At 35.9% G+C, this 27,255-nt stretch overlaps 1 protein-coding gene across 1 annotated transcript; it reads right to left on the reverse strand.

Moving 5' to 3' along the window:
- Positions 1-4,728: 4,728 nt before the first annotated feature.
- smtla (somatolactin alpha) lies at positions 4,729-10,775 on the reverse strand. Its single transcript, XM_051135698.1, has 5 exons — positions 10,677-10,775; positions 10,237-10,427; positions 8,490-8,603; positions 5,710-5,889; positions 4,729-5,603 (listed from the first exon to the last, which is right to left on the reverse strand). The coding sequence occupies exons 1-5, from the start codon at positions 10,690-10,692 to the stop codon at positions 5,397-5,399; spliced, it is 708 nt and encodes a 235-aa protein (XP_050991655.1). The 5' UTR covers positions 10,693-10,775; the 3' UTR covers positions 4,729-5,396.
- Between the last annotated feature and the right edge of the window lie 16,480 nt (positions 10,776-27,255).

Below are 27,255 nucleotides of genomic sequence, written 5' to 3' on the forward strand. Positions count from 1 at the left end.
CCAAAATAAAAATTCTGACATAATTTAATCAAGCTCATATTGTGTCAAACCTGTATGATTTATTTTATTTTTTTTTATTTATTTATTTTTTTTTGTATGGAAAGAAAATATCTAACTTTAAAAAATGTAAAAATTCCAGAATTTCAAAATTCAGATGGGTGGGTTACTGTTGATCTTTAAATTTCAAAAAGGGTGCAAAAACACTATAAAAAGTACCTTAAAAGTGGTCTGTGTGACTCATATGCTATATTTCAAGTCTTTCAAAGTCACACAATGGCTTTTATGTGAGATAATGAGAAAATATATTATGATATATTTGACAGAAAAAAAAAAAGCTAATCATGGAATCAGTGAGTTAAACTCAAGAACCAGCTCATTCTGATTCTTGAACGAAATCTGTGATGTATAGGTCGATCCAGTTCACTAAATCAGACTGAATGATTCGTTAACGAATCAGACTGAGCTGGTTCTTGAGTTCAACTCACTGTTTTAATGATTCGGTCTCAGCTCAAAGAAGATTATCAATTATTGAATAATGACTTACATTTTAGCCAGGTTGTTCCAAAGCTGCATATGTTGCATGATTTCAGAAGACTTGAAACGTACACTTTTAAAAATAAAGGTTCCAGACAGGGCTTTTTTATAGCAATACCATAGAAGAACCATTTGAACAGTTATTTTTCAGTGAAGAGTTCATAAAATAAAATAAAATAAAATAAAATAAAAACAATACTAGAATGATTAAAGTCCATTCATGTTAATAGTGCAACTGGAATAAATAAATACAGTATATGATCAGGCCTATGTCCCATTCCATTTCTCTTCAGCATTCTTATATAACACCAACATATTTTCTGCCCTCTGAGAATTTGGGTGTGAATATTTACTTGGGTAAGGAAAAAAAAACTGTTCTGGCATTACCCCACTGTTCCAGACTTTTTGTTGTTGTTGTTGTTCTACAGAAGTCTGAATGATTCGTTAACGAATCAGACTGAGCTGGTTCTTGAGTTCAACTCACTGTTTTAATGATTCGGTCTCAGCTCAAAGAAGATTATCAATTATTGAATAATGACTTACATTTTAGCCAGGTTGTTCCAAAGCTGCATATGTTGCATGATTTCAGAAGACTTGAAACGTACACTTTTAAAAATAAAGGTTCCAGACAGGGCTTTTTTATAGCAATACCATAGAAGAACCATTTGAACAGTTATTTTTCAGTGAAGAGTTCATAAAATAACTTGTTTTGTTGTTGTTCATTTTTGTTTTTTCCACTATAAAGAACCTCTTGTGGAATGAAAAGGTTCCACTGATGTTAAAGGCTTTTTGTGGAACCATCAGTGCCAATAAAGAACATTTAGTTAGAGCCATTTATGATACCATCATGGTGCTCCTGCATCCATTTCAAAGCTTGACAGCTTCAGTCTCCGTTCATTGTAATAGCGTGAAAAAAGATTTTTTCTTTTTCTTTGGAACAATGACAGGAATTTCATTTCTGGGTGAACTATCCCTATATATCTATCTATCTTTGTTTTCTCACTCCCTCTTTACTCCAGTAAGCACACAGTCTCTCTCCTGAGCTCCAGTAGTCTAGCTTTTCTTACCTGAGGTTATAATACTTAGACTGTGAAATCATCTAGTCACTGCCGCCCCCCAACTCCCCAAACTTTGCACCACTCTCATATAGCAGATCTTTAATATTTATGGTTGTAAAGCCGAGGGAGCGGAAGGGGGCTGAGGGGTGGAGGTCCACACTGCTGCTTTCTTTGCAGTGCTGGGGGATTGAGGCCCAGGGTGGCGGTTTAGCAGCCAGAGCCCAGTCATGGGCCTCCATGTTGAAATGATTAGGACACAGGAAGCTGAACCTGACACTGCTGACACCAGGCCTCACCGCCACATCCTGCCCACAAGACCCTCGCTATGCCGGAGCACCCCTCGTCATGACAGCCAGACGGTGATTTACACCTTCTGATAAGAGGAACTTGGACATTGAGACGGTGGGTGTTGAATATTAAATGCTAGCAGAATCTTTGTGTCCATTCAAGCAAATTTTGAATGCAAGAAAATGTCTTTTACCATAAACTTGCATGATTATTTGATTATTGTTGCTAAAAGTCTTCGTCTAAAGAGCTGTGGCATATAATTTATTACACGAAAACTGAAGGAAAAATAAACAATTTCTCATATTGGTCCCATTACTCAATGATCACCAAGAAAAACATAAATGCAAAAACATAAATGCAAAAATAAAATAAAATAAAATAAAATAAAAAATAATACATAAAATAAAATAAAATAAAATAAAATAAAATAAAATAAAATAAAATAAAATAAAATAAAATAAAATAAAATAAAAACAATACTAGAATGATTAAAGTCCATTCATGTTAATAGTGCAACTGGAATAAATAAATACAGTATATGATCAGGCCTATGTCCCATTCCATTTCTCTTCAGCATTCTTATATAACACCAACATATTTTCTGCCCTCTGAGAATTTGGGTGTGAATATTTACTTGGGTAAGGAAAAAAAAACTGTTCTTGCATGACCCCACTGTTCCAGACTTTTTGTTGTTGTTGTTGTTCTACAGAAGTCTAGTGCCACCTTCTGGTGTGGCTTAAATTAAATTCATACTATGCTTTTGGGTCCAGAATAACGCATGAAGAAGAAGAAGAAGAAGAAAATCATTGGCCATAGCACATTTGCATTTTAACTTTATAAATCTTATATGAATATTAATTAACTTTTGGCACTTATTCTTGAGTACTGGGACTGTGTCTGCAAAAAAACGGAAAAGGAATGAATGAATAAATAAAATGTCTTTCATGCCACTGATAAATAATGAAAAGCTTTCTGATAAATGCAAGGACAGATCCAAATCCTTCCTCAAATGATGAATTATATGACAAAATCAAGGTTTCATAGCTGTCAAAACTACCAGCTTGTAGAATGTTTGCTTATGTTTCTGAATCTGTGATTTATCCGTTGAGCCTTTTTTAAAGAACACTATAAATGTTTTAAAACTTCAAAACTATGACCATGTATTTAAAAATGAATGTGTGGGAAAATATGAGAGTTTTTTTTTTTTTTTTTTTTTGCTGTGAGAAAAGTGAACATGAGCTGATGTGATGTTTCCATGACAGGGATCATAAGGATGATGTGAGTCTTGCTTTGGCTCCCATATTGTTGTGTCTTATGATTGTTTTCCTTAATAACACACTGCTACTGTTGCCATCGCGATGGCCGTTGGTTACAGACAGAGCTTTAGAGAACCACTACCTCATTAACATTTTTAACAGGCCTGTTTGTTTGTCTTTCCTACCCTCTGGTCATAATTATAACAGTCAATTAACCCTCAGATAAAGGGCATAACAGTAAGGGAGCCAAACTATTAAACTGTGATTCACTAACTTTAGTCATTTTCACCTCATCCTGTCTAGATGGAAAATTACTGCCGGATAATTTAACTACAACTCTGGAGGATACGATAAATTTGCTTGCATATAGTACTGAGATTTGTGTTCATATATTACATGTTTTTTTGTTTTGTATTGTTTTTGTTTTGTTTTATATACTCTTAAAAATAAAGGTGCTTCAAAGCAATGCCATAGAAGAACTACTTTTGGTTTTACAAAGAACCATTTAGTCAAAGGTTCTTTAAAGAACCATCTCTTTTTTACTTTTTAATAATCTGAAGAACCTTCTTTCGCCACAAAGAACTTGAAGGTTCTTCAGATGTTAAAGGTTCTTTATGGAACCATTTAAACAAAAAAGGTTCTTCTATGGCATTGTGAAACACCTTTATTTTTAAAGGAGAAGTCCACTTCCAGAACAAAGATTTACAGATAATGTACTCACCCCCTTGGTATCCAAGATGTCTTTCTTTCTTCAGTTGTAAAGAAACTGTGTTTTTTTTGAGGAAAACATTTCAGCATTTTTCTCCATATGATGGACTGATATGGTGCCCTAAGTTTGAACTTCCAAAATACAGTTTGAGTGCGGCTTCAAATGATAAATGCAGTTGTAAACGATTCCAGCCGTGGAAGAAGGGTCTTATCTAGCAAAACGATATTTTGACGGTTATTTTCATAAAAAAAAAAAAAAAATACAATTTATATACTTTTTAATGTTGCTCGTCTTGTCTTAGTCTGCCTGAACTCTGCTTTTTTCCGGTTCATGACAGTTACGGTATGTCGAAAAACTCCTATCTCATGTTCTCCCTCAACTTTAAAATCATCCTTTACGGCTGAAGAAAAAAAAAGACATGAATATCTTGGATGACAAGGGGGTACATTTTTGTTCTGGAAGTGAACTTCTCCTTTAAGCAAAAAAGGTTCTTCTATAGCATTGTGAAGCACCTTTATTTTTAAGAGTGTAGTTTTTTTTTTTTTTTTTTTGCATAAGAACATCTTAGCTCTTGCTTAAGGTCAAAGTGCATGCATATTCTCTGGGATCGTCATGTCTTCTGCAGTGTTGCTACTTGGGTACATTTATCTTATTTCATTCTAGATTCTAGTTGTAAAAAAGACACAAATACAGATTAAGAATTGGATAATAATTGCAATTTTTTTATTTTTTTTTTTTGCCGTGATTAAATCACACACACACACACACACACTCACACATACAAAACGTAGTCAGAGAGACAGACAATTGGTCAAAGATGGATGGTAGATGGATGGAAAAAGGTAGATGGATGAACGGAAGGATAAATACACACAGAGAGAAATATTATATGCCTCTTTTATTTAAATAGATAAGTATAATTTGACAAAGATAAAGTAAGATAAAATCCGCGTATACACAAGTCACGTTGCGTGTATTTTTTTTACATATACACTTTACATTATTCAATCACTGTGCTCTTATGGGCTGGCCAGTAGTTATATTTTTATCTCATGTAAATTTCCACTATGTTCATCCATAAAGTAAAGCTTTTATTCTTCTCAAACAAATCCCTCAGCCCACACCACACCACACACACTGGAAACATTTACAGTCTGCTTTGTGGCTTCATTAGCATATTTCTGTATCAAGAGCTTATTCATCTAACTAATACAAAGGTGAAACCAGTTCCATTATACGAAAAAAAAAACATGCCTGCAAACACACCAGAGACCTGGAGAGACATTGAAAGACTATCAAGAGTCTGTATTGCGTACAAACTCAAGTTCGGAAGAGAAGGGAGGAAATCAATAGTGCAGTTGTGTGTGAGAGCAGTGTGAATCATCTTCCGTTCCCTTCAATTTACACTAAATAGCCAGAAAGCCATTTCTAGCTCATTTTCACACTAAGGGGTCTCCTTTAATGTTTGCTAACTAGGGTTACTACTGCCAATTCAACACACACTTTTGATTCTTCAAAATAAAGCGTTTTCTTTTAATAGAAGATGCAGGTTTAGTAGGAAAGACAGCTGAGCTTGTTGCTCTGACGGCATTTGAGTAGCTTGAGGAAGGTCTCCATCTTGTGGGCGTCCTTCTTGAAGCAGATGAGTAGGTTGTAGTCCCTGAGGACGGACTCCAGCATCTCTGGGGACTGTTCATCGTATGGGTTCAGCGCGTGCTCGAAGATGGACGAGGACGTCAGAATCCCTTCATCTAGCATCTGGGGAGAAACCAAAGTGAAAATGCTGTATGCCTCAGGAGAAACCGGAGTGAAAATGCTGCTCGGCTCGGTTGCAATGTGAGACACTGTGTTATTATCGATTTACCTTGCGGATGAGAACCACCACTCCCTGCTCCAGGCTGAGCAGTTTATCAGACACCCACTTGGTCTTGTTGAGCAAAGCGTCGGGGGCGTCATCGTAACGATTAAGAGTAGTTTGCAGATACATCAGGGGTTCCATCCATGACTGTACTAGCATCAGAACCGAGTGAAGGAGCCATTTATCCTGCATTAAACACATCGAAGATGTCAAAGGACTTATGTTTGACATCAGTGAACAATCCAATGTTTATTGATTTTTTTTTTTTTTTTTTTTTGCCTTTTCACAGTTTGATATACTGTGACAACATACTGTAACTTTCAGAACTTTATTCTCCAGTCTAAAAGGAGACTTGCTTGAACTTTCTGACTTCAGAAACATGAATACATTAACACGCAATCGCCCACATTTACCCATCAAAGCAAGTTTGGTTTTCAGAAACCTTCCCACTAAGTCACCAGGATGAGTTATTATTCCTAAACACCGGAAAAAAAAAAAAAAAAAAAAAAAAAAAAGATTTTTACAATTCCAGTTTGCATATGACTAACAAAAGTGGTTTGTGTCAGCTTGACCTTAAAAGCTTGTGATGTACATTTCAGGATTTGTTTTGTGAACCAATCCCACTGTAATGCTGACAAGGGTTGTTATAGTTCATGTAATCATAATCATGTATTATAATAAAAATAAGAAATATAACAGAACATTTATAGAATATAGAAATATAATAATATATATTTATACTAATATTTAACTGAAATAAAATTAAATTTCTCATTTACATTTAGGTTAACCTCTTGTACTAAAATAAATAAAACTTGACATAAAATAAAAAATATAGTATATATCTCAATGATACCAAATTAACACTGATTCAGACATTGCAAAGAGGCTGTTATTGAAAGGTGAGACATCAGCAACTATATTGCCTCAGAAATATTCAAGCCTCGATTTTACATGCGGAAAAGGCATTTACAAGCACAGTCACAAAAATTTTCAATTTATGCTAAAGGTCAGAGAAAATGTCATAAAAAAGGGAATTATAAATTATATTTTTTGACTCACATTTTACATCCACCAAAAGTAAACAAACAAATAAACAAACGATTAAATAAATAAAAAATGACATGACATGACCCCGTTCAAAGACTCCAAACTCTAAAAGGACTAAACACTGTGAATACAGAAGTCAAGACTGCAGCCTTTATAAATCAGCACAACCTCCCAGTGAAGGAGAGGTTACAGGAGGTAATTCATTTCCAGTGTTTCTGCAACACTTTTTATGTATTGTAGTTTCATATGAATTTTTCAGAGACTGTAAAATGTCTAAATCAAATGGAAAGATGTGTCTACTTTGGCTGTGTACAGTGGTAGCATGGTGACAATCATTAATTAGTAAGGAACTAGAGCAGTTTGCAGTAAATATAAAAATATATTTCAGTAGGTGGAAAAAAAAAAAATGTATTGAAAATAAAACCGCCTGTTTGTTGACAGGCAATTTTATTCTAAAGAAATATTAGTTTCTTAATTGAAAAAGCTGTCACACAGTAGTGCATTAGATGAACAAGACAGCCTGTTGTCGCAGTCTTTCACACAAAACCCGTTAAGCAGAGCTCATTTGTTCAGAGCTGGAATACATGGTTCAAGTTTTACTGTACAAATGTATACTTAACCTATATTGAAATGCATGGATGGATGTAAATTAAATGGTCTTTGGTGCATTTTAAGAACATTAACCTGCATATATTCAAAATAAACATCAATCAGTCAATCAATCAATCAATCAATCAATTTTAAATCAAGATACATTTACTTGAGATGCAAAATGATTTAAGATGTTTAGTCTTCATTAATTAGTAAGAAACTAGAGCAGTTTGCAGTAAATATAAAAATCTATTTCAGTAGGTGGAAAAATATGTAAATAAAACCGCCTATTTGGTAACAGGCAATTTTATTCTAAGGAAATATTAGTCTCTTAATTGAAAAAGAATCAATCAATCAATCAATCAATTTCAAATCAAGATACATTTACCTGAGATGCAAAATTATTTAAGATGTTCAGTCTTCTATTTATGTTATTAATTAATTGATTTGACTGATTGATTAACTGACTGACTGACTGATTCATTGATTCATTGACTGAATGCTTAAAACAAGAAAAAAAAATGCCAATGGACTGAGAAAAGCCTCAATTTAAGAATCTTTATGTATTTGTACTGGAAAACAAGGCATAAAATAAAATAAAATGAAATAAAATGAAATAAAATGAAATAAAATGAAATAAAATGAAATAAAATGAAATAAAATAAGTGTCTAATTTAAAATATCTGAATGTCCCTAAAACATGGTAAATTTATCTGGGAGGCAATATTGCAAAAATAAATAAATAAATACATAAATAAAATAAAATAAAATAAAATAAAATAAAATAAAATAAAATACATCAATCAATCAATTTATTTATTTATTTATTTGTCACCCCACTGGCTAATTAATATTTCTTGCTTTTACATGCAAACGTCCCTACATTTTGTTAAGTTGTCTTAAATTGCAATGTACAGCTTAATTTAAGATATACAGTTTAATGCTTAAGAAGTATTAAACATCAAGATCCACAGAACCATAATCCACATGCCTTGCTAATGTTAAAAACGCAACAAGGAAATACAAAAACTAAAGAAATAGAAATGGTCTTGGCAAACAAGCTACACCTCTTGAGTCAATAAGGCTTCTCACTTTACAAAGCAAGCTTATATTTCCAACATACAATCACTGAAACATCTCCTCACCGATATCTGCTGAATCTCACTCTTGGAGCCTGGGATGGGGAAGGGTTTGGTGTGGCACATGTTTCCTCCCTGATTCCTCAAAGTATGCAGAGGGTACGGGACAAACATCTCCTCCTGCAGGACACACAGAACATATAGGAAATCTTAGAAGAGTTTTGACTCTTAGTTTTTTCTGTTTTAGATGTTGTGAATGTGCTATTTAAGTTGTATTTGACTCTTACATTTTGAATTTTAGGTTTCAGTACAGTGCCAATGATAAATTACCCACATATGTCATCTCAGACAACAGAAAAGCCATCCTCATAAATGTGTGAATGGAGACTTGAAGTGAGAAATGAAATTACACCATCATTCTCTACATGTTTTCCCACTGCGAGGAGACAATCTACCTAAGAATGGTGAAATAATCTAACAAGACTGATAGGCATCTTGCAGTGTTTATAATGAGTCTGATTATTCATTAAGATTATAGTCTCATTAATTCAAAGTCATGCACACAGCTGGCAATAATGAAGCAAGGTTGATTAAATGAGACAGAATAATGACATTAAATGAAAGAAAACTTGCTATCAGTCTGGCTAATAATATCTCAGCTGATGAGATGAAATGAAATTCGTTATCTGATTCTGTGTTTAATATTTCTTAAAGAAAAAAAGAATAATAAGCAGTGATTTAGCAACATTTCATCCATATGCCAACTACACTGTCAAAATATACAACTTCATATGTTGTAATAAACTATTTAACCAAAAAAAAAAAAAAAAAAAAAGGTTTCTACATTCTAAAATCATGACACAAGACATTTTTACTTGGCATGCAAAATGGCTTAAGATATTATATACTGTTTTCTGGAAAAAGGACCAAAATTTAGTGAGTTACTGCAAGTAATTAAGTAAGCAAATGAATGAATAAATACCATATAAATACCAATACCATTGTTTGCATTTCAGTTTTCTTGCCCTATTGGCAGATTTTATTTTAATAATAATAATAATAATAATAATAATAATTGTTGTTGTTGTTATTATTATTATTATTATTATTATTATTATTATTTATTTATTATTTTTTATTTTAAAGAAAAGACTTTTGGTACATTTTTTCAGAAAACAAGAATGATGTCTTTGAGATGTAATCATGTAATTTTGCTTTTCAAATAAATGTGTTTGATTTAAGATTGTTTAGACATTTGTACAGAAAGACAAGACAAAAGCTTTTTTTTTTTTTTTTTTTTTTTTTTTCTTTTTTTTTTCCATTATGTTGTTGTACTATACAGTGAATATTTACTTTTTGGGGGAGATAATCTTACTTAGTATTTTTGTCTTGTTTGTCCAATACAAATATCTAAACAATCTCTAAACAATTATTTAAATCAAGTCTATGTACTTATGAAACAAAATTGTCTATGTACTTAAAAAACAAAGATATTAGGCCTTATTTGTACAAATTAAGTGAATTTTAAAAAAGTTAAAATTAAACTTAAATAGAAAACTTAAAAAACTTTTCTATTTAAATTATGATTATTTCTTCGTGCCCAATTGGCAGATATTTTTGCACATTTTTCAGAAAACAAAACTGATTGTGTCATTCTGCTCCTCAAGTAAATGTTTTTTTTGATTTAAGAATGTTTAGATATTAGTACTACAAAATAAAAAAAAAAAAAAGTATTTTTTTTAACTGTTAATAGTAAAAATCAGATAGTCTGTAGACAGCTGATGTCTTTAATAGACAGAGATGGTTCACTCACAAAAAGAGTACATGACTCTTCAGAGACGCGGTAGATGAGCTCTGCATGTTGGATAACACGATCTAGAAGTTTCTCTTGAGAGATTGAAGTACAGTGGGCGAGTGATCCCGTCTCGTCTTTGCAGTCCAGAGGAACGGCGTGAGAAAGCCAGCATGGCCACAACGACACACAGCACAGCCAAACCTGCAGAACTGATGAAACACACACACACATGTGACAAAATAACCACACTATAACTGAACACTTCAGAGATTCACTTTGGCAAAGAAACAGCTGAACTGTTAAGCTAATATCCTTAGAAATATTTTAGCTCTCTGTAGAGATCACATATTTAATAAGCGAGCGAGAGTTTTTATTACGACACTAAAGCATTTCTTCCAGGCTACAGCTGTAGGCAGATTTCCTTGCAAAGAACAAACAGAAATCTGGAGTCAATGTACCTTTAACCCTGTTCATTTTGCACAGACTTTTTTGTGGTCACTTGCCTACATTCGAGACAAACACACTGGCTTTTTATAGCAGTCAGTGGTGAATATACACCGTGATCCATAGATTCATGAACTCACCTGCTTGAGTGTAAGAAGAGCCGTGGCCTTCTCCTCAGACTCCTTCATATGCAGGCCTTTAACCTGAGACGTGACAGATACCTCTGAGAATACGAGAATGTCAATGAATGCATGAGTACAGTTAATAATAATGCCACCAAAATAATCCAGGGTTTTATTAATGAATGGGAAGTTACTAAAAATACAGTTGCCCAAGATAGAACAAACTTATTTATAGTTGAGCTACAGTCAAGATGTCTGTTAAAAAGATGGGTGTAAAAAGGTGTAAAAAATATATAATGTAAAAATGTAAACCAACCAAATAAAAACTATATATACATCAATACTGTTCCAAAGTTTAGGATCCATTTTTTTTGACAATATGAGAATGAGCATAAGTAGACAAGTACAGTATGTGTCATACGGTATACAGTAGTCTTATTTTTCAAAATCAATTTCAATACATATACTTACATATATAACGAATGTATTTCTAATAACATTTATATAACTCAAAAGAATGATTATTATATTATTATCTATTGTATTACTATATTATTATTAGAATTCTGTTTTGATTCTGTTTTGAATTTCTCTTTTTTTAGGTTATCCATTTGTGTTTTTATTTATTTATTTGATTGATTGATTGACATTTTATAAAATTAACACTTCCTCAAAGCATTTTTTTCTTGCCGTAGGCAGGAAGGCGATCATGTTCTGGTTGCTGTCTATGTTGATGAGATGAGGTGATTTATCTTTGAGTTCTTCAAAGATCTGCTGGTCTGTATAGATGCTACAGGCTGCCAGCCAAACAAATCTCTCTCAGAATGTAATCCATATCAGGATACTGAAATAATGCCGTTGCAGGTGGGCGGCGGACTTCATTAAGTCCTGAATATTGCAGTTCTGTTCTCAATTATGATGTGTCCTACATATTTGAGTCCCCAAACCACACAAATGTGGCTTAATCCAATTTGAGCATTAAAGGGATGGATTGAGTCTGTAAATTTTAGAATTAAACCCACTTTGTTGGGCTGATTCACATTAGAGTGCAACCAACAGACATTATATTACATCTCTATGGCAGTGTTTTGTCTATTTTTGTAAGCCAAAGCACCCACTCTGTGATAAGTTCGAAATATGCTACATTTCAGGGAAAAGACAGATTGTTACAGAAAATTTCTTCTTTTTCAGTGTACCCCATATGTACTGTAAGTAGATGTTGACTTGTGCAGTCAGAAGCATTGCTGTCTTTCAGTACAGTAATGTCAATAGACATTGGCCTCTTTCCTGACCTCTGGTTGTTGTATCTTTCAAACTGGCATTCAATAATGTACTCAAATGCCTTACAAAAATGAAACTAAAACACATGCATAAAGGATATTTTGTTGGTTTAACATTAACATTGTATTTTAAATGCAATTTTATTAGCGTCATTTATAAATGACAATATCCTATAGAGGGTTAAATATCCATGTATGAAATACTTTTGCATATATTAACATGTGACCCTAGACCACAAAACCAGTCATAAGGGTCAATTTTTCGAAATTAGGATTTATACATCATCTGAAAGCTGAATAAATAAGCTTTCAATTGATGTTTGGTTTGTTAGGATAGGACAATATTTGGCCGAGGTACAACTAGTTAAATATATGGAATCTGAAGGTGCAAAAAAAATCTAAATATTGAGAAATACACCTTTAAAGTTGTCCAAATGAAGTTCTTAACAATGCATATTACTAATCAAAAATTAAGTTTTGATGTATTTACAGTAAGAATTTTACTAAATATCTTCATGGAACATGATCTTTACTTAATTTCCTAATGTTTTCTGGCATAAAAGAAAAATCAATAATGTTGACCCATACAATGTATTTTTGGCTATTGCTATAAATATACCCCAGTGACTTAAGACTGGTTTTGTGGTCCAGGGTCACATATATATCTATAAAAAAATAAACAGTATAGGAACATTATAATTTGTCATAATGTTTTTATACTATTTAAGTTGGCATTATCTTTGTTATTATCTAATGTTATATTTTTTCATTATTATTATTATTATACAAATATTCCAAGATTTGGCAATATTGTACTGACTACAGTCATGCTAATAAATCAATTTTGAATAATAAAGCTGTGCATAAAAATCAAATACGTTTTTGTTGACATATATGTATAATGCAAAACAAGTAAGTACTTAAGTTTGTAAGAAAGTACGAATTTTACTATGGGGATTGATCGTATTTTGTATATCTTTATCCATCTAGAGAATCTACATATGTGGAAAGTACATTACTTTATATGTAACATACATGTCAATATTACTTATTGTCAGGTCGTGTGTAGGAGGAAGATGTAGGGAGACGAAATATAACAAAAAGGCTTTACTAAAATCCAAACAGGGTACATACAGACAGTAACAGGAGGGAGAGACACACCACCATAACTTTAAGAATGGACCACAACCACAAAACTGAATCAGAATTATAAAGGGGTGCTAACAATACAAAGACAGGTGAGGGTAATTAACCAATAAAGACATAACAAGAAACGGAACAGGAAAGACCATATAAGGGCACAGAAGAGCGAAACCAACAAAACAGTCCACAGGGTTGTGACACTTATAGGGTAATATAGATAATATGTTAGATTTCTGTATGGGTCTTTTTAACCTTCTGACTTGTCCTTTCTTTGTCCTTCCCGATGAGGTGATTTTTAGGGGTCATTTGACAGCTTTAAATGGTTTGTCTCAGTGCCAATGAAAGCGAGAGACAAGAAACTGTAGCTGTCCACAGACTCACACTTACGCAGGTCAGACGTCAGAGAGCCGTTCCTTATTCACACATCTTCATCAGGACACCTGCAGCCCAAAGTGTCTCAGCAGCCGTCCGGCTGCCACACACCCGGACCATTCCAACACCTTAATCTCTTAATCTCAGCCCTAATCTCACTCCGCGTGTTTGTTTTCAGATCATTAAAATGCAGTCTTTTGACTTATGCAAGAGTAAACTGTGTGCTTAGATGTAAATGCACTACATAACTGTTTATGTGAACATTCACTACGCAAAGAAAGAAAAAGAGAGCAGTGTTTTCTTTCTTTCTTTTTGCATTTTATAGATATATTCTGATAGGTATTGTATTTTCACAAACAGTAAAGGGAATTGATTTCTAGGTCATAAAATATACAGTAACCAATACACCTACATGTTTTATTGATATCCAGTTGCTGTACATTTATCTGACAGTCTGCCTTCTTGTTTTCTTTCAGAAAATAATCATATTCATAAAATCAATTCACGCTGTGATCCAGTTTTGCTACATGTTTATTCCACTGTAAGACCCCTTTGGAAATTAACAAAGCAAATTAAAAAATATCTTGCAAATCAACAAAATATTAATGCAATCAAGTGTAACAAAATGTGCAATTATTATATTAGCACCAGCACTATCTATCTATCTATCTATCTAGATATCTATCTATCTATCTATCAACCTGTGGTTCATGGACACTTGTATCCAATCTGCAGCATTCCAAATTATGGTAAGACTGCTAAATTGAATGTGTTACTCTTGAGTGGGTGAGAAGGTTATCATATCAGCTTTTCAAGCACTCCCAACACATAAAGTCTGGCCTGGGCTTATTCACATCAAGTAATGGGCAACTTGCCCTCTCCAGATGTGAAGGGTGCAAAGAGACTCGAGTGCAGAGCCACATTAGCCCTGAGGAGAGCCACAATTGCAGAACACACATGAATATTTATTACTATGTTCATGGCCAATTACCGCACAGCTTCCTCTCTTTCCTTCCTATGTTTGATTGACATGCTAACTAATCAATCTGGGTGCTATCAACTTTATAATTAAGCTTCACTGGGGGTTGAATGTGGTGTTATTAGCGTGTGTGTGTGTGTGTGTGTGTGTGTGTGTGTGTGTGTGTTGATAGTAATTTACATTAAATCAGGCTAGCACATTTTAAGCACAGCCCTCCAAAAATAAATGCATAAAAAATAAAGAGACATGACCTTGAAAAAAATATTGCAAGTCTCACGAGAGTCACACATGGGACAAACAAGCATAACATACAATTTTATAAAAAAATATACAGTCTCAAAACATTTTCTTATTTAAAATAAAATATAATAAATAAAATAAGAACTAAACCAAACTAAGCATTTTCCTTCTTAAAATAATGTCAAATTTATTTAATCAAATATTAAACAAACAAACAAATAAACTATGCAGTTTCCCCCCTAAAATAATATTGTCAACCCTTTTTACTGAGATTTGTAATGAGAAAACACTCCAGCTCAGCCTAGAAAATTGCTTCTCTATTTTATAGTTTTCACCTCTTATGTGCAAGACAGCGTTATATGATCCAGTATTTCAGCGCTTGCTGAATGTGTAAATCTTGACAAATGTTCTCAGTTCCAGTGGAAGTTTCCCTTCCTTTCTATTGTAATGACTTCTCGTGTCCACTTGCTCCAAGCTGGGTTATTGCGAAACGCAGCATCCTGATTTATGATGATTGTTATCACTTAAAGCATACTAAAACTTAATAGACGTGTGTCTGTGTGTAGGAGGACAGCTTTAGTGCACTGAAGCCTGCAGTGCTCAATACATTAGCTTGCTGGTGATTGTGACAAATACATTAGCTGAAAGCAGCCAATGCTTTGTTTTCTAATGAGGATTTGCTGATACAAAGGGACAATGTGTGTGTTTTACAATGTGATAGCAATTAGCGAATAGGAGAATGAAGGGTGAGATAAAATTATGCGTATACATGACGGCCATAATTAGGTCATTCTGCTTCCATCTTCTCATCAACCAACAGAATGAGCTGTGGATTAAATAAATGCTTAATGTATTAGAGGAGTGGCTTGTTTTGATATATAAAAAAAGCGTTCTAATGTTCTAATTAGCAGTAGTGCCTTTAGAAGATGGGTAGAAACTCAAATTAATTTTTGACGTGCGTTAAAAATGTCTACTTTCCTCAAAGCCCCATTTTAATTAAAATTTTGCAGGAATACATCAAGTTACTGAGAATGTCGATGGGTTTTCTTTTTTTGGATATGCTGCAGCTTTCTTCAATCTCAATGAATGGCATGAATATTAATATCCAGAAGCAAAAATGTTCCAAATTCTAGTTACTGGACAAATTAATCCTATAATTTGCATGCACAACACATGCAATTCGAACAAAGGAGACTTTAGCTCAGTTTTGAACTTTAGCTTAGTTTTTCTGTTGCTGGTTTGGACTGTTTATTGACTTTCCAAATGATGCCTAACTCTCAGTATTACCCTAGTGTGCTGTCTCTCATCTAAGCAATCAGATTTACAATTTTCACAATAAAAATCTTGTATACTTACATTGATCGAGAGACTCAAACTGTATCTTGAAACCAAACTGGATTCTTTTGACTTTAACTAGTGACAAATCACCTACAAGCCACCCAGAATGCCTGAGGAACCTTTAAAATGATGTTAACATTTTACGACTGTTCATTAAATGAAAAAAAAATGGTATCACTGTGAATTGCTTTGCGCATACACTGACCAAAATTATAAACACAACACTTTTGTTTTTACCCCCATTTTTCATGAGCTGAACTCAAAGATCTAAGACTTTTTCTATGTACACAAAAGGCCTATTTCTCTCAAATATTGTTTACAAATCTGTCTAAATCTGTGTTAGTGAGCAGTTCTCCTTTGCCGAGATAATCCATCCACCTCACAGGTGTAGCATATCAAGATGCTGATTAGACAGCATGATTACTGCACAGGTGTGCCTTAGGCTGGCCACAATAAAAGGCCACTCTGCACAATGTGCAGTTTTATCACACAGCACAATGCCACAGATGTTGCAAGTTTTGAGGGAGTGTGCAATTGGCATGCTGACTGCAGGAATGTCCACTAGAGCTGTTGCCCGTGAATTGAATGTTCATTTCTGTACCATAAGCCGTCTCCAAAGGCGTTTCAAAGAATTTGGCAGTACATCCAACCGGCCTCACAACCACAGACCACGTGTAACCGCACCAGCCCAGGACCTGCACATCCAGCATCTTCACCTCTAAGATCGTCTGAGACCAGCCACCCGGACAGCTGCTGCAACAATCGGTTTGCATAACCAAATAATTTCTGCACAATCTGTCAGAAACCGTCTCAGGGAAGCTCATCTGCATGGGCAGACTTGAGTGGGCAAATGCTCACATTCGATGGCGTCTGGCACTTTGGAGAGGTGTTCTCTTCATGGATGAATCCCGGTTTTCACTGTACAGGGCAGATGGCAGACAGCATGTATGACGTTGTGTGGGTGAGCGGTTTGTTGATGTCAACTTTGTGGATCAAGTGCCCTATGGTGGAGGTGGGGTTATGGTATGGGCAGGCATATGTTATGGACAACGAACACAGGTGCATTTTATTGATGGGATTTTAAATGCAAAGATATGGTGATAAGATCCTGAGGCCCATTGTTGTGCCATTCATCCACGACCATCACCTCATGTTGCAGCATGATAATGCACGGCCCCATGTTGCAAGGATCTGTACACAATTCCTGGAAGCTGAAAACATCCCAGTTCTTGCATGGCCAGCATACTCACCGGACATGCTCCCACTGAGCATGTTTGGGATGCTCTGGATTGGCAAATATGACAGCATGTTCCAGTTCCTGCCAATATCCAGCAACTTCGCACAGCCACTGAAGAGGAGTGGACCAACATTCCACAGGCCACAATCAACAACCTGATCAACTCTATGCGAAGGAGATGTGTTGCACTGCGTGAGGCAAATGGTGGTCACACCAGATACTAACTGGTTGTCTGAAACCCCCCACCACAGTACAGTGTACGCGTTGGAGTTAGTTTGAACTACAATATGATAGTGCAAAGATTCAACGATTGCTGTTGAGACATCAACTCAATACAGTTTTAGCCTAAAGGTTAATTGTGTCATTTATTGATGTTAAACTATCTTCTTCTATTCCAAAACCAAACAAAACAAAAACTGGGGTTATTGGCACTGGTGTTTATTAGTGAAATAAAATAAAATAAAATAAAATAAAATAAAATGAAGCACAAAGTAAGCTGTCAAAAGACTTTTATGTAAACAAACAAACAAACAGAAAAATGAATTAAATTCTGTTGAATTCAATAGACCTAATTGTATAAATGCAGTCTGAATTTACTCTCAGCTAACAAGGAAATCATAAGGATTCAGACTAATTTCAGGACATCACTGTCTGTAAACAGACTCATTGTGTTGTGCATGGCACTGTAGAATGCAAATACAGCCAACAGACAATTATTCAGGCTTGAAGCTCACAGTTAAGGTCTAAATGATGAAGTTCTAGACGGCAACATCTGGCTGTAAATGCCTCAGCGTGTGTGCACGCAAGCGTCCAAACAACAAACCCATCAATCAATCAACCAACCACCACACAATGTGGGCCAATAAATAAATACGGAAACAGAACGTTCTGTTGCACGAGCTGTTATGTATGCAGTGTGTGTGAGGGGTGGGGTTACGAAGAGATTAGGTAGATGACAGTTCTGGGCTAAAGATGCATTACTGCTTCGCTTCGAGCGTAATTAGGCCCTCTATGTTAAAACCCAACCACCTACTCCTCGTCTCACAACTTCCATCTCGCCCTTGTCCTCCTGTCACCCTCCAGCTAAACTCCTGAATCCTAATCTGCAATATTTTCCTCTCCAAAGGTAGATGTAGCCCACACTGCAATATAAAAGCGATGATCTGAAGAAAGAAAGCTCCAAATGAGATCAGTCACACCGATATCCTTTCCGTACGCCGCAAAGATATGCAGCCACACAACCAGGGCGAGCCAATCAGATTCAGAGCCAGAGCGCAGCTGGAGTCACGTAAACGTTGTTCGTTTTAGACTCCCTAACAGACAGATGACTCAGAAGTGCTCACTTTTTCCCCATGCCTTACATACAAAGTACATCTGAGGATTGGTCCTGACGTTTGGAAGTCGCAGAGCCCAAATTATATTTTCTTTAAAGCGGGATCCGAGAAAGTGGCACAAATAAAACACGCTGTCTGCCCTCCAGGACTCAGGTTCTTCAGAGACTTGTAAATCTTAGGTGTTTTGTCTGTGAGGATAGAGACTTTCGAACGAGTTGGTTTCTTTCATTTTTTAAGCCACTGGCTTTGCCTCTCTCATGTCCTCCCCTCCTTGCGGGTTATCGGAGGATCAAACGTAGCACGAGTCGGGTCTCGCTGTCAAACACAATGTCTCAGAAAGGAGCGGAAGGACAGATGGCTGTTAAGAGATGTCTCATGCATAAGCAGGGCACCTTTTCGCCCTTTCTTCCTCTTTTCAAAGCACATACTATCTTTGAGCTCTGAATGTTTCTTAGTTGTCCGACGCAGCGTTTCCATCCATTTGACCTTTTCGCTTGGCAAGACCGTCGGCAGATTTTCCAATCGCAGAGGGTTTTAGTGTGGTTATCAGATCGGTTGACTTCCATATCTTCTCAGCTCTCTGTCTCCGTAGCTTGCCTGTGTGCGTCGGAGTTAGTTTGAACTGTGGTAGTTTAAAGATCTACAGATTGCTGTTGAGACATCAACTCAATGCAGCTGAAGCTTAAAGGTTAAGTGTGGTATTTATTGATGTTAAAATGACATACAACTTGTATAGTGGTTTTAACAATACAGATTGTGTCAAAGCAGCTTTACAGTATTAAATAGGAAAATAGCGTATAGAGTGTAAACGCTCAGTTTTTAGTTAAAGTCAGTTCATCATTGACTCACTGATATCATCATCCAGCTCAGTTCAGTTCAAATTGATCAAGTCAACAATATTGCTGGAAATGAAATGTACATGAAGTGAAGTAAAATAGGTTTTTTTCTTTCTTAATTATGAATTTTCTCTACTGAAAAAAGAGAGAAATTTATTTAACTTAATTATTTATCACGTAAATTTATCTTAATCAGTATGCTTCCAGCAAAAATACTAAATATTTAAACATCCTGATAATAAATTTATCACATCACAACAACTTTGTATAAGTGTAACTGAACATATCTGTAAGTGGGAAAAGACAAATTTATTTCTAAATTCTCTGAAAATTAAGAAAAAAGTCCTAATAACTAAAACATTTTTAAAGGCTATGTAGATATTTTGACTTTTATGACAATGACAGATGAGTTTGGAAAATCTTTTCAAAATCTTTTTTTTTTCTTTAATTCAATTTAAATTAATTTGATTGATTCATTGCACTGAAACACAAAATAATGTATATTTATATAATAAATATATATATAAATCTTTTCAGACTTTTTTTTTTACTGGAAAGAAAAAAATACTACTAATAATTAATAGTAGTAGTAGTAGCAGTAGTAATTCAACTTTACAGAAACTTAATTTGTTATATTATTACAATTTTGTACAGTTGGCATTTACAGTCTCTGTAAAGTTTTAACTTTTTCATTTGAGTTTCATTGGGTTTTTCATTGAGTTTTTTTTTTTTTTTTTTTAAGATGCAGTGGTGTCACATTGGAAGAGCTCTGCTTTGTCAAATGCAAATATGCAACTTCAAAGTTTAGGGTAAGGCTTTAAAACTCTCCATATTGACTAATTAGAAACATTCCACTGCGAGAGGGTGAAAGAGGTGAATGCATATTCGGCATATTCAAATCGATTTTTTTTTTTTTTTTTTCAGTAAAACCTACTTCACATTCGCCAGACCTAAGAATAACAGAAGTGTTTTGATAATTAATGCAGTGAGGGTTAGGGGTCGATCCTGACACTTACAGCCAAGCTCTCCTCCAAAACAAAATATCTTCAGCACCTTCTGTTTTATTGTCTGCCGTTCCAGCCGTGGTGTGTGGTGGTGATTGTCAGCTAACCTTTTGAAAACCCCTTTCCTTCTATTTACCATGCTGAGTCTTCACCCTCTCCCACAAACATCCTCATTGGGATTCGGGGCACAGACGAATTGCTTACTTGGTCCCATATGAAATGAGATTTAACTGGAGGAAAAAAAAAAAAAAATGGAGAATAGTTGCTTAGACTATGCATAAATCATACATGGATAGAGGGAGTATAAAAATAAGGCATAATTAGTTCACTTTAGATTTTTTAGGAACATTTTGCATGATACGTCTATTGTCCTCCTCATGGCAGTTTTCCTGAAGGTCTTGGCAGCAGTATGTTCATCCTCTTTGTGCACTTAATGTCATGGTGGTGTCTGAGGAGCCAAAATCATGACAACAACAATGATGCTAAAATGTGTCACTGGGTTAAATGTGTGAATAACAGCAGTTCTGCTATCCGGGACTCTAGAAGACACATACACATTTGCTTAAACTAAGATTAATGAGTTTCACAGTTTCTGATGGTTCCTCATGCAAAACTGTGGCAGGCTGTTGCTAAATGCTTTTAGAGCATAGCTATGTAGTTGTTGTTTCTAGGTGGCTGTTTACTACCCCACGTAGTGTCCATCCAAAGATTATGACTATATGACTATTACTGCTACTACATCTAATCTCACAGTTCAATTTCATTCTAAGTGAGCAAAAATTTTGCAGCTTGGTAATATTTATATGATCAAAAAGTAGAATAAAATTCTGATAGCTTGTAATGTAAATCAATGAGATCATATGTGACCCTGGACCACAAAACCAGTCTTAAGTCACTGGGGTTTATTTGTAGCAATAGCCAAAAATACATTGTATGGGTCAAAATTATTGATTTTTCTTTTATGGCAATCAATTTTCTCAATATTTTGATTTTTTGCACCCTCAGATTCCTGATTTTTAAATAGTTGTATCTCGGCCAAATATTGTCCTATCCTAACAAACTATACATCAATGAAAAGCCTATTTATCCAACTTTCATATGATGCATAAATCTCAATTTTGAAAAAAATGACCCTTATGACTGGTTTTGTGATCCTGGGTCACATATAAATATTAGTTATCATTCTATATCTTTAAATAATGTCTTAGTAAGATGATATTTAAATGCGTCAAATGATATTTGAACTCACACTGTGTCCCCTAGAGGGCACTATAGGGAATGCCTCCAGCATGTAGTGTATGAAGCATGAGTCTAAACACGGCAATAAACTTGACATTGGCAGGTGGCAGCCTATGATGGCACAACCGGTGCAGCAGAGAGTATAAAAGGGCACCTGTGAAATACATACGTCATCGTCTTTCTTGTCTTCAGGAGACAGTTTGTTTGTGCATGAGTTAGGAGCACACACGTTTAACTCCTGAGGGAGCAGAATGCAAGCACTGAAAGGATTTCTAAGTGAAAGCTCAGTTCGTGCTGTGCCTATTTTCAAGGGATGTAGAATGCGCTTTTGGGTGGAATGCTGTCTTCTCTATGAGCAAGCTGGATGTGCTAGATATGATGCATTCACGTGGCTGACTACATGAGACAGGTAAGGAACTTTTTCCTTTCTGCTCACTTCTGAGGGATTGTAAGTTAGCGTTTGCATGAGCAATTTCAGCTCTCAGGAAGTTTAAGGCACTTATAACGATTCATTTGCATCTGTTCTTGAATTATTCTTTGGTTCCACCCACGCTTGACTTTCACCACTGCACCCCATGGTCAGGTCCTGTGACCGGCCAGATAGGAAGTTTTTCTTTTTTGGCTCCTCTTGTTGACTCAATTAAGACTTGTTCTTTTTGTGTCTAATTCTGAGGAACCAGAGACAGAAAAGTGGTGTAGTTAGGTAGTGGCCTAAGTTGTTAGGCTCTCCATGAGCCTCCTTGGCTCGGACTCCGGAAGGATAGTATTGCAAGTAGTAGGCTCTCCTTGTATGGTATCCTGAGCATGGGATATCATAAGTCTCTTCTCAATCTAGACAATTGCCGTGCTGAGGCTTTCGTATCCAGAGCTCAATTTGTGTTTGCTAAGTTGGTAGGCTCAAGAGGTCCTGAGCATGGGGTGTAGCTGGGCCTCCTCTCATTTTAGAAGGTCACTGCGAGCGTCAGACCTCCTTGCGCTACAGAGAGTTATATTCATTGAGACCTCCGTTAGGTCAGCATCTGTGAGTTGTAAGCCCTCTGTGAGCCTCCTTTGATAATACCTTCTCTAAAATCCACCCTGCAAACAAGCCTGCACTGGACCTTTACGGGCCCACTTAGGGCTAGCCTAAGGGCCCCCAGTAGGCTGCCAGCGCAGGGCCTCTGAGACTTTGTTCATTGGCAAAAAGTTGGTAGCCCTCAGGAAGCCCTTACTCAGCCTACAACAATACATTTGTTTCACTTTAAATTCTTTTCAGCTACTATAACTTAAGTCTTTGGGAAAAACAGCTATTATACATCTGAAATAGATGCAGTCACCACATAACTAATGTCTGTATTGTCAAAAATGTACAGTAGTGAAAGGAATTAGTCAGAGGGTTAAGTCAATGGATTTATTAAATACAAAATCTTATCTGTATTACATCAATGTCCATAGCTGAAGTTGGCTAATGGCAAATGAATAATCCAACCTCTTGTAATAAAAACACACCACAGCTCTCAAACACCAGACTCTTCCTAACCAGGAACAGTCAAAAATAGTCCATACTATGGTCGCACGTTGAAAAGAACTTTAAATCCATATTCAGATTGGACCATAAAGTGGTGACCTCACCAATAAAGAGTCCTTCTAAAATGCACACAATCTAAAATACACAGTCTTAAACTCTTAGCATCAATCCAAACATAGGCTGTACATACATGTAACATCTTTGCAAAAAACATCAGTAATGTACATTTTTAAATAGTACAAAAAAAAAAAAAAAAAACTCCTTATTTTAGATTGGGCTTGTAATGACACATTTCTCAACCAAGACACAGCACAATGTGTTCAGCAGGTGAGCCATGCTGGCTACTGATACTTGCTATTGCTAACTCCCTCTAACCACATGGCTTTACTTAAGGAAACCTTAAACACCTTAGCACCCCTAGGTAAGGAAGACAACTGCCAACCAAATTCTTATTGACAGGCTATGTTACACCTCAAATCTGGCTTGTGAGATCCACTTTCCTGCTGAGTTTAGCTCCAGCTTGGATCAAACTTACCCACCTGTGATTTTCTAAAGATCATTTCTAAAGACATTGATTAGCATGCTCCAGTGTGTTAGATTAAGGTTATAGCTAAACTCTGCAGAAAAGTGGATTTTGCGAGCCAGATTTGAGGATCCCTGGCATATTTGAAACAACAGGTTCTAAAAAGGTCTCTTTTGGTTTGAGCCATTCCAGTTCAATTGAGCGGCTAAAGAATGGTCAGTCAGTGTTGTTTGTATTCTCCTAGTTGCATTACAGGGCTGCCTACACAAAACCTGCATAGGCCCAAAGGATACAAAAGTTGCTCTGGACCCGAATGAGCTGGCCCACACTGGACCATCATGGGATTAATGAGGGCAGTCCGCTATTGTGGGCTGCTCACAGAGAGCCTGTGGTGAGACTTAAACTGTGGGCCCGACCTGGGCAAGCCCACACTGGGCCTGTTTAAGTTTGGTGTGGGCTGGCCCTAGCCCACTGTGCCCGCAAAAAGCCAGCATAGTCCCCACAAGGGCACGTTTGCAGGGCATGTGTTATGGTAAGATCATGTGCTGACTGCTTTGTGCCCTCTCTAAAATTCATGTTTATTATATCAAAGGACACGCTTACTGCTCTGAGACTTTTCTAGAATCCTTGTTCATTGTGAGAACACACACACACACACTGACTGCTTTGTGCATTTCCTTAAATCCATACTTATGGTAAGGTTACCCTGAGTGAGGGGCACTGTTAGGTCATCTCTTGGAGAGTGCATACTGAGACCTCTGTTTCAAGATCTTGGCTAGGCTAGGTTTAGTTTGCTAGGTCGTAAGCTTCCTGGGAGCTTCCGTAGCCACTGACACTAGTGTGGAGTGTTGCTAGATCTCCTCTTATTTTGAGGATTGTTGTTTTGAGGCCTCCACGGGCTTCACAGGTCAGTCAGACTGAGTTTATAACTCTTTTTCTGAGCAGAACTTCTGAGTGTTAGGCTCTCTGGAGCATCCTTGGATGCTGTCTTAAATAAGGTCTCCTCTCTCCTGTTGAGGCCTCTGTTCTTGAGAAGCTCTGGTCTGTGTTCGCGTTGCTCTTGCAGGGATGAGGACTCTTTTGAGCCTTTGACTTAGCTCAGCCAAAAAAAGAAGTCATCCCTTCAGCATGACACCATGGGTATACCATTCCCCACAGCACCCTCTAGAGGATGCAGCGCAAGTTCCTATTTGAAAGGGAAAATCTCAGGTTACGCATGTAACCATGTTCGCTGAGATGGGGAATGAGATGCTGTGTCCCTTTCCCTTTCTTCAGGAATTCCTGCATGTCTCATTTAGGCGTGAAATGGATGATGTATTTCACAGGTGCCCTTTTATATTTAGCCGCACCAGTTGTGACGTCATAGGCCAATTTCAGGTTCATTGTTGTGTTTAGACTCAAACACTGGTCATGCTGGAGGCATTACCCATAGTGCCCTCTACGGGACGCAGCGTCTTGTTCCCCTTCTCAGGGAACCATGGTTACATGTGTAACCTGAGACATTTTTATTAAAACATTTTTATGAAATATAAGATTGCAGTTTGAAGATCTCTAATCGATAGAATGCAACTACATTCAAAATGTAACCAACATTGATGATATTTGCATAATAATTTCCTGATTTACATTAGCAATTTTACACTGCAAAGATGGTGTTGGACTGAGAGATGATCCTCACGCACAGCAAATAGAAAACAATACAGGGAATGATCATCATAACACCAGCATAGCGGCTCTGATGCAACAAAAAAACTCAAGCATACCTACAACTTTAACACTATTCTTTTGCTGCGTAGACAGCACTGTTATTTCTATCAGGAAATGGCTTTCTGATTTGATATTTCAAGTGTTATTCAGACTAATGTCAGAATAAGGGAGTTTTTGTTTAGTACACTCAAATAACAACAAGACTCTCCAATGTCTGTTAACAGTGAAGAAATCCTTCTCAATGACACAGATGGGACTAGAATTAACTATCAAAAACACAGCATTAAAGAAAAATGTCACTGGAGAACTGCAAAAACATAAAGTGAAATGAAAAATAGAAGCATTATGTTTTTTCTTCTGTGATTATGATTAAATGCATATTATTTTTTGTATAATATATTTGTCATTTATTGTGATCATTTCAGATTAAATCTTTAATTAACTGTAGAAACAACATGGTATATATTTTAAATGTGTTTAATGGCATCTTTTTACTAAGTGACATATTAATAATAAAGGCAAGTGTCATTGACTGATGTCTTTATTTTTTCCTTTATTTTTACCATTAATCATAGCCATACAACATTACAGTACAACTGAGAGCCACTATTTTTTTAATTTATTTATTTATTTTTAACATTTAATTTCAGTGAACTCAAACAAACTTCACAAACTATAAATTGAATATAGATTAATCTTTATTCATTCTTTTGTTATTTGATATTACATCAATGACAGACTGCAGCAGGTTTCACTTTAAAAGCAGAGCTGTTTCTTTAATACCTGACAAACGTGACATCTGATTTTCTTCCAACTTTTTGTGGTCATTTTTTAACTAATTTAAGGCTGTGTTTATGAGGTCACTCATCCAAAACAGTCATTTTGACATAATTGTGTTTGTTTTTGTCCATGAAAGAGAACTCTTTCTGTGTACGTGCACATGTCTAGATGCTTGTGTTTACAGAAAGCTGCTTCACACACAGAGTGCAAGTACTTCTCTCTTGTGCTTTATGGAATGCTGATATAGTAACGCTAGCCAAAGGGATGCACAGGAGAAAAAAAAAAAAAAAAAGATGCTGCGATAATTTTGAAGCCCTAATAAAAAGATTTGCTTTCAGTTCTTCCCAGGTAACTCTGTGCGTCTTACCTTCACTTTAGAAGGGAACATCACTGACATCTTCTATGTCCAGCTGTCAGTCTCTGAGTGTAATGTGATCTGACACAAACGGATGCATTTGTAAGACACAAGGAATGGCTCTGGGATGTAGCAGTGAGTAAGTCAGCCTCCCAAACAGCGGCGCAGAGGAGGAACAAAGACCTGCTGCACTACAACACGAGTCAGTCCCTACTGGCTCCGACCTTCTGAGTCTTTCCGTTCACTGACATGCTTGTGAAAGAGTTGAGGGAATGATGGGGCCAGAGGCGACTAAGGAAAATAGATATAAGAGATGTGTTATTCTCAGACTCAGCATTCTACCAAACCAAAGCAACATTGGATATAGAGACATGACTAAGGCATGACTAATTAAAGGTCAGATAGTCATTATTACAAAATAAACCCTGGTACAGTAATAGGACCTTAAGTGTATGGCCTAAAAGTCTTTATTTTGACTAAATGAATAAATATATTAAGCAGTGAGTTAGAGTTATGTGTATTATCTAAAAATATCAGATAGAATTAAGTATTGTAATGTTTTTTAATCATCATGGTCTCAAAAGGATGTTGCTCACT

This window comes from Labeo rohita, chromosome 18 (genome assembly GCF_022985175.1).
Source record: "Labeo rohita strain BAU-BD-2019 chromosome 18, IGBB_LRoh.1.0, whole genome shotgun sequence".
Lineage (NCBI taxonomy): Eukaryota > Metazoa > Chordata > Actinopteri > Cypriniformes > Cyprinidae > Labeo > Labeo rohita.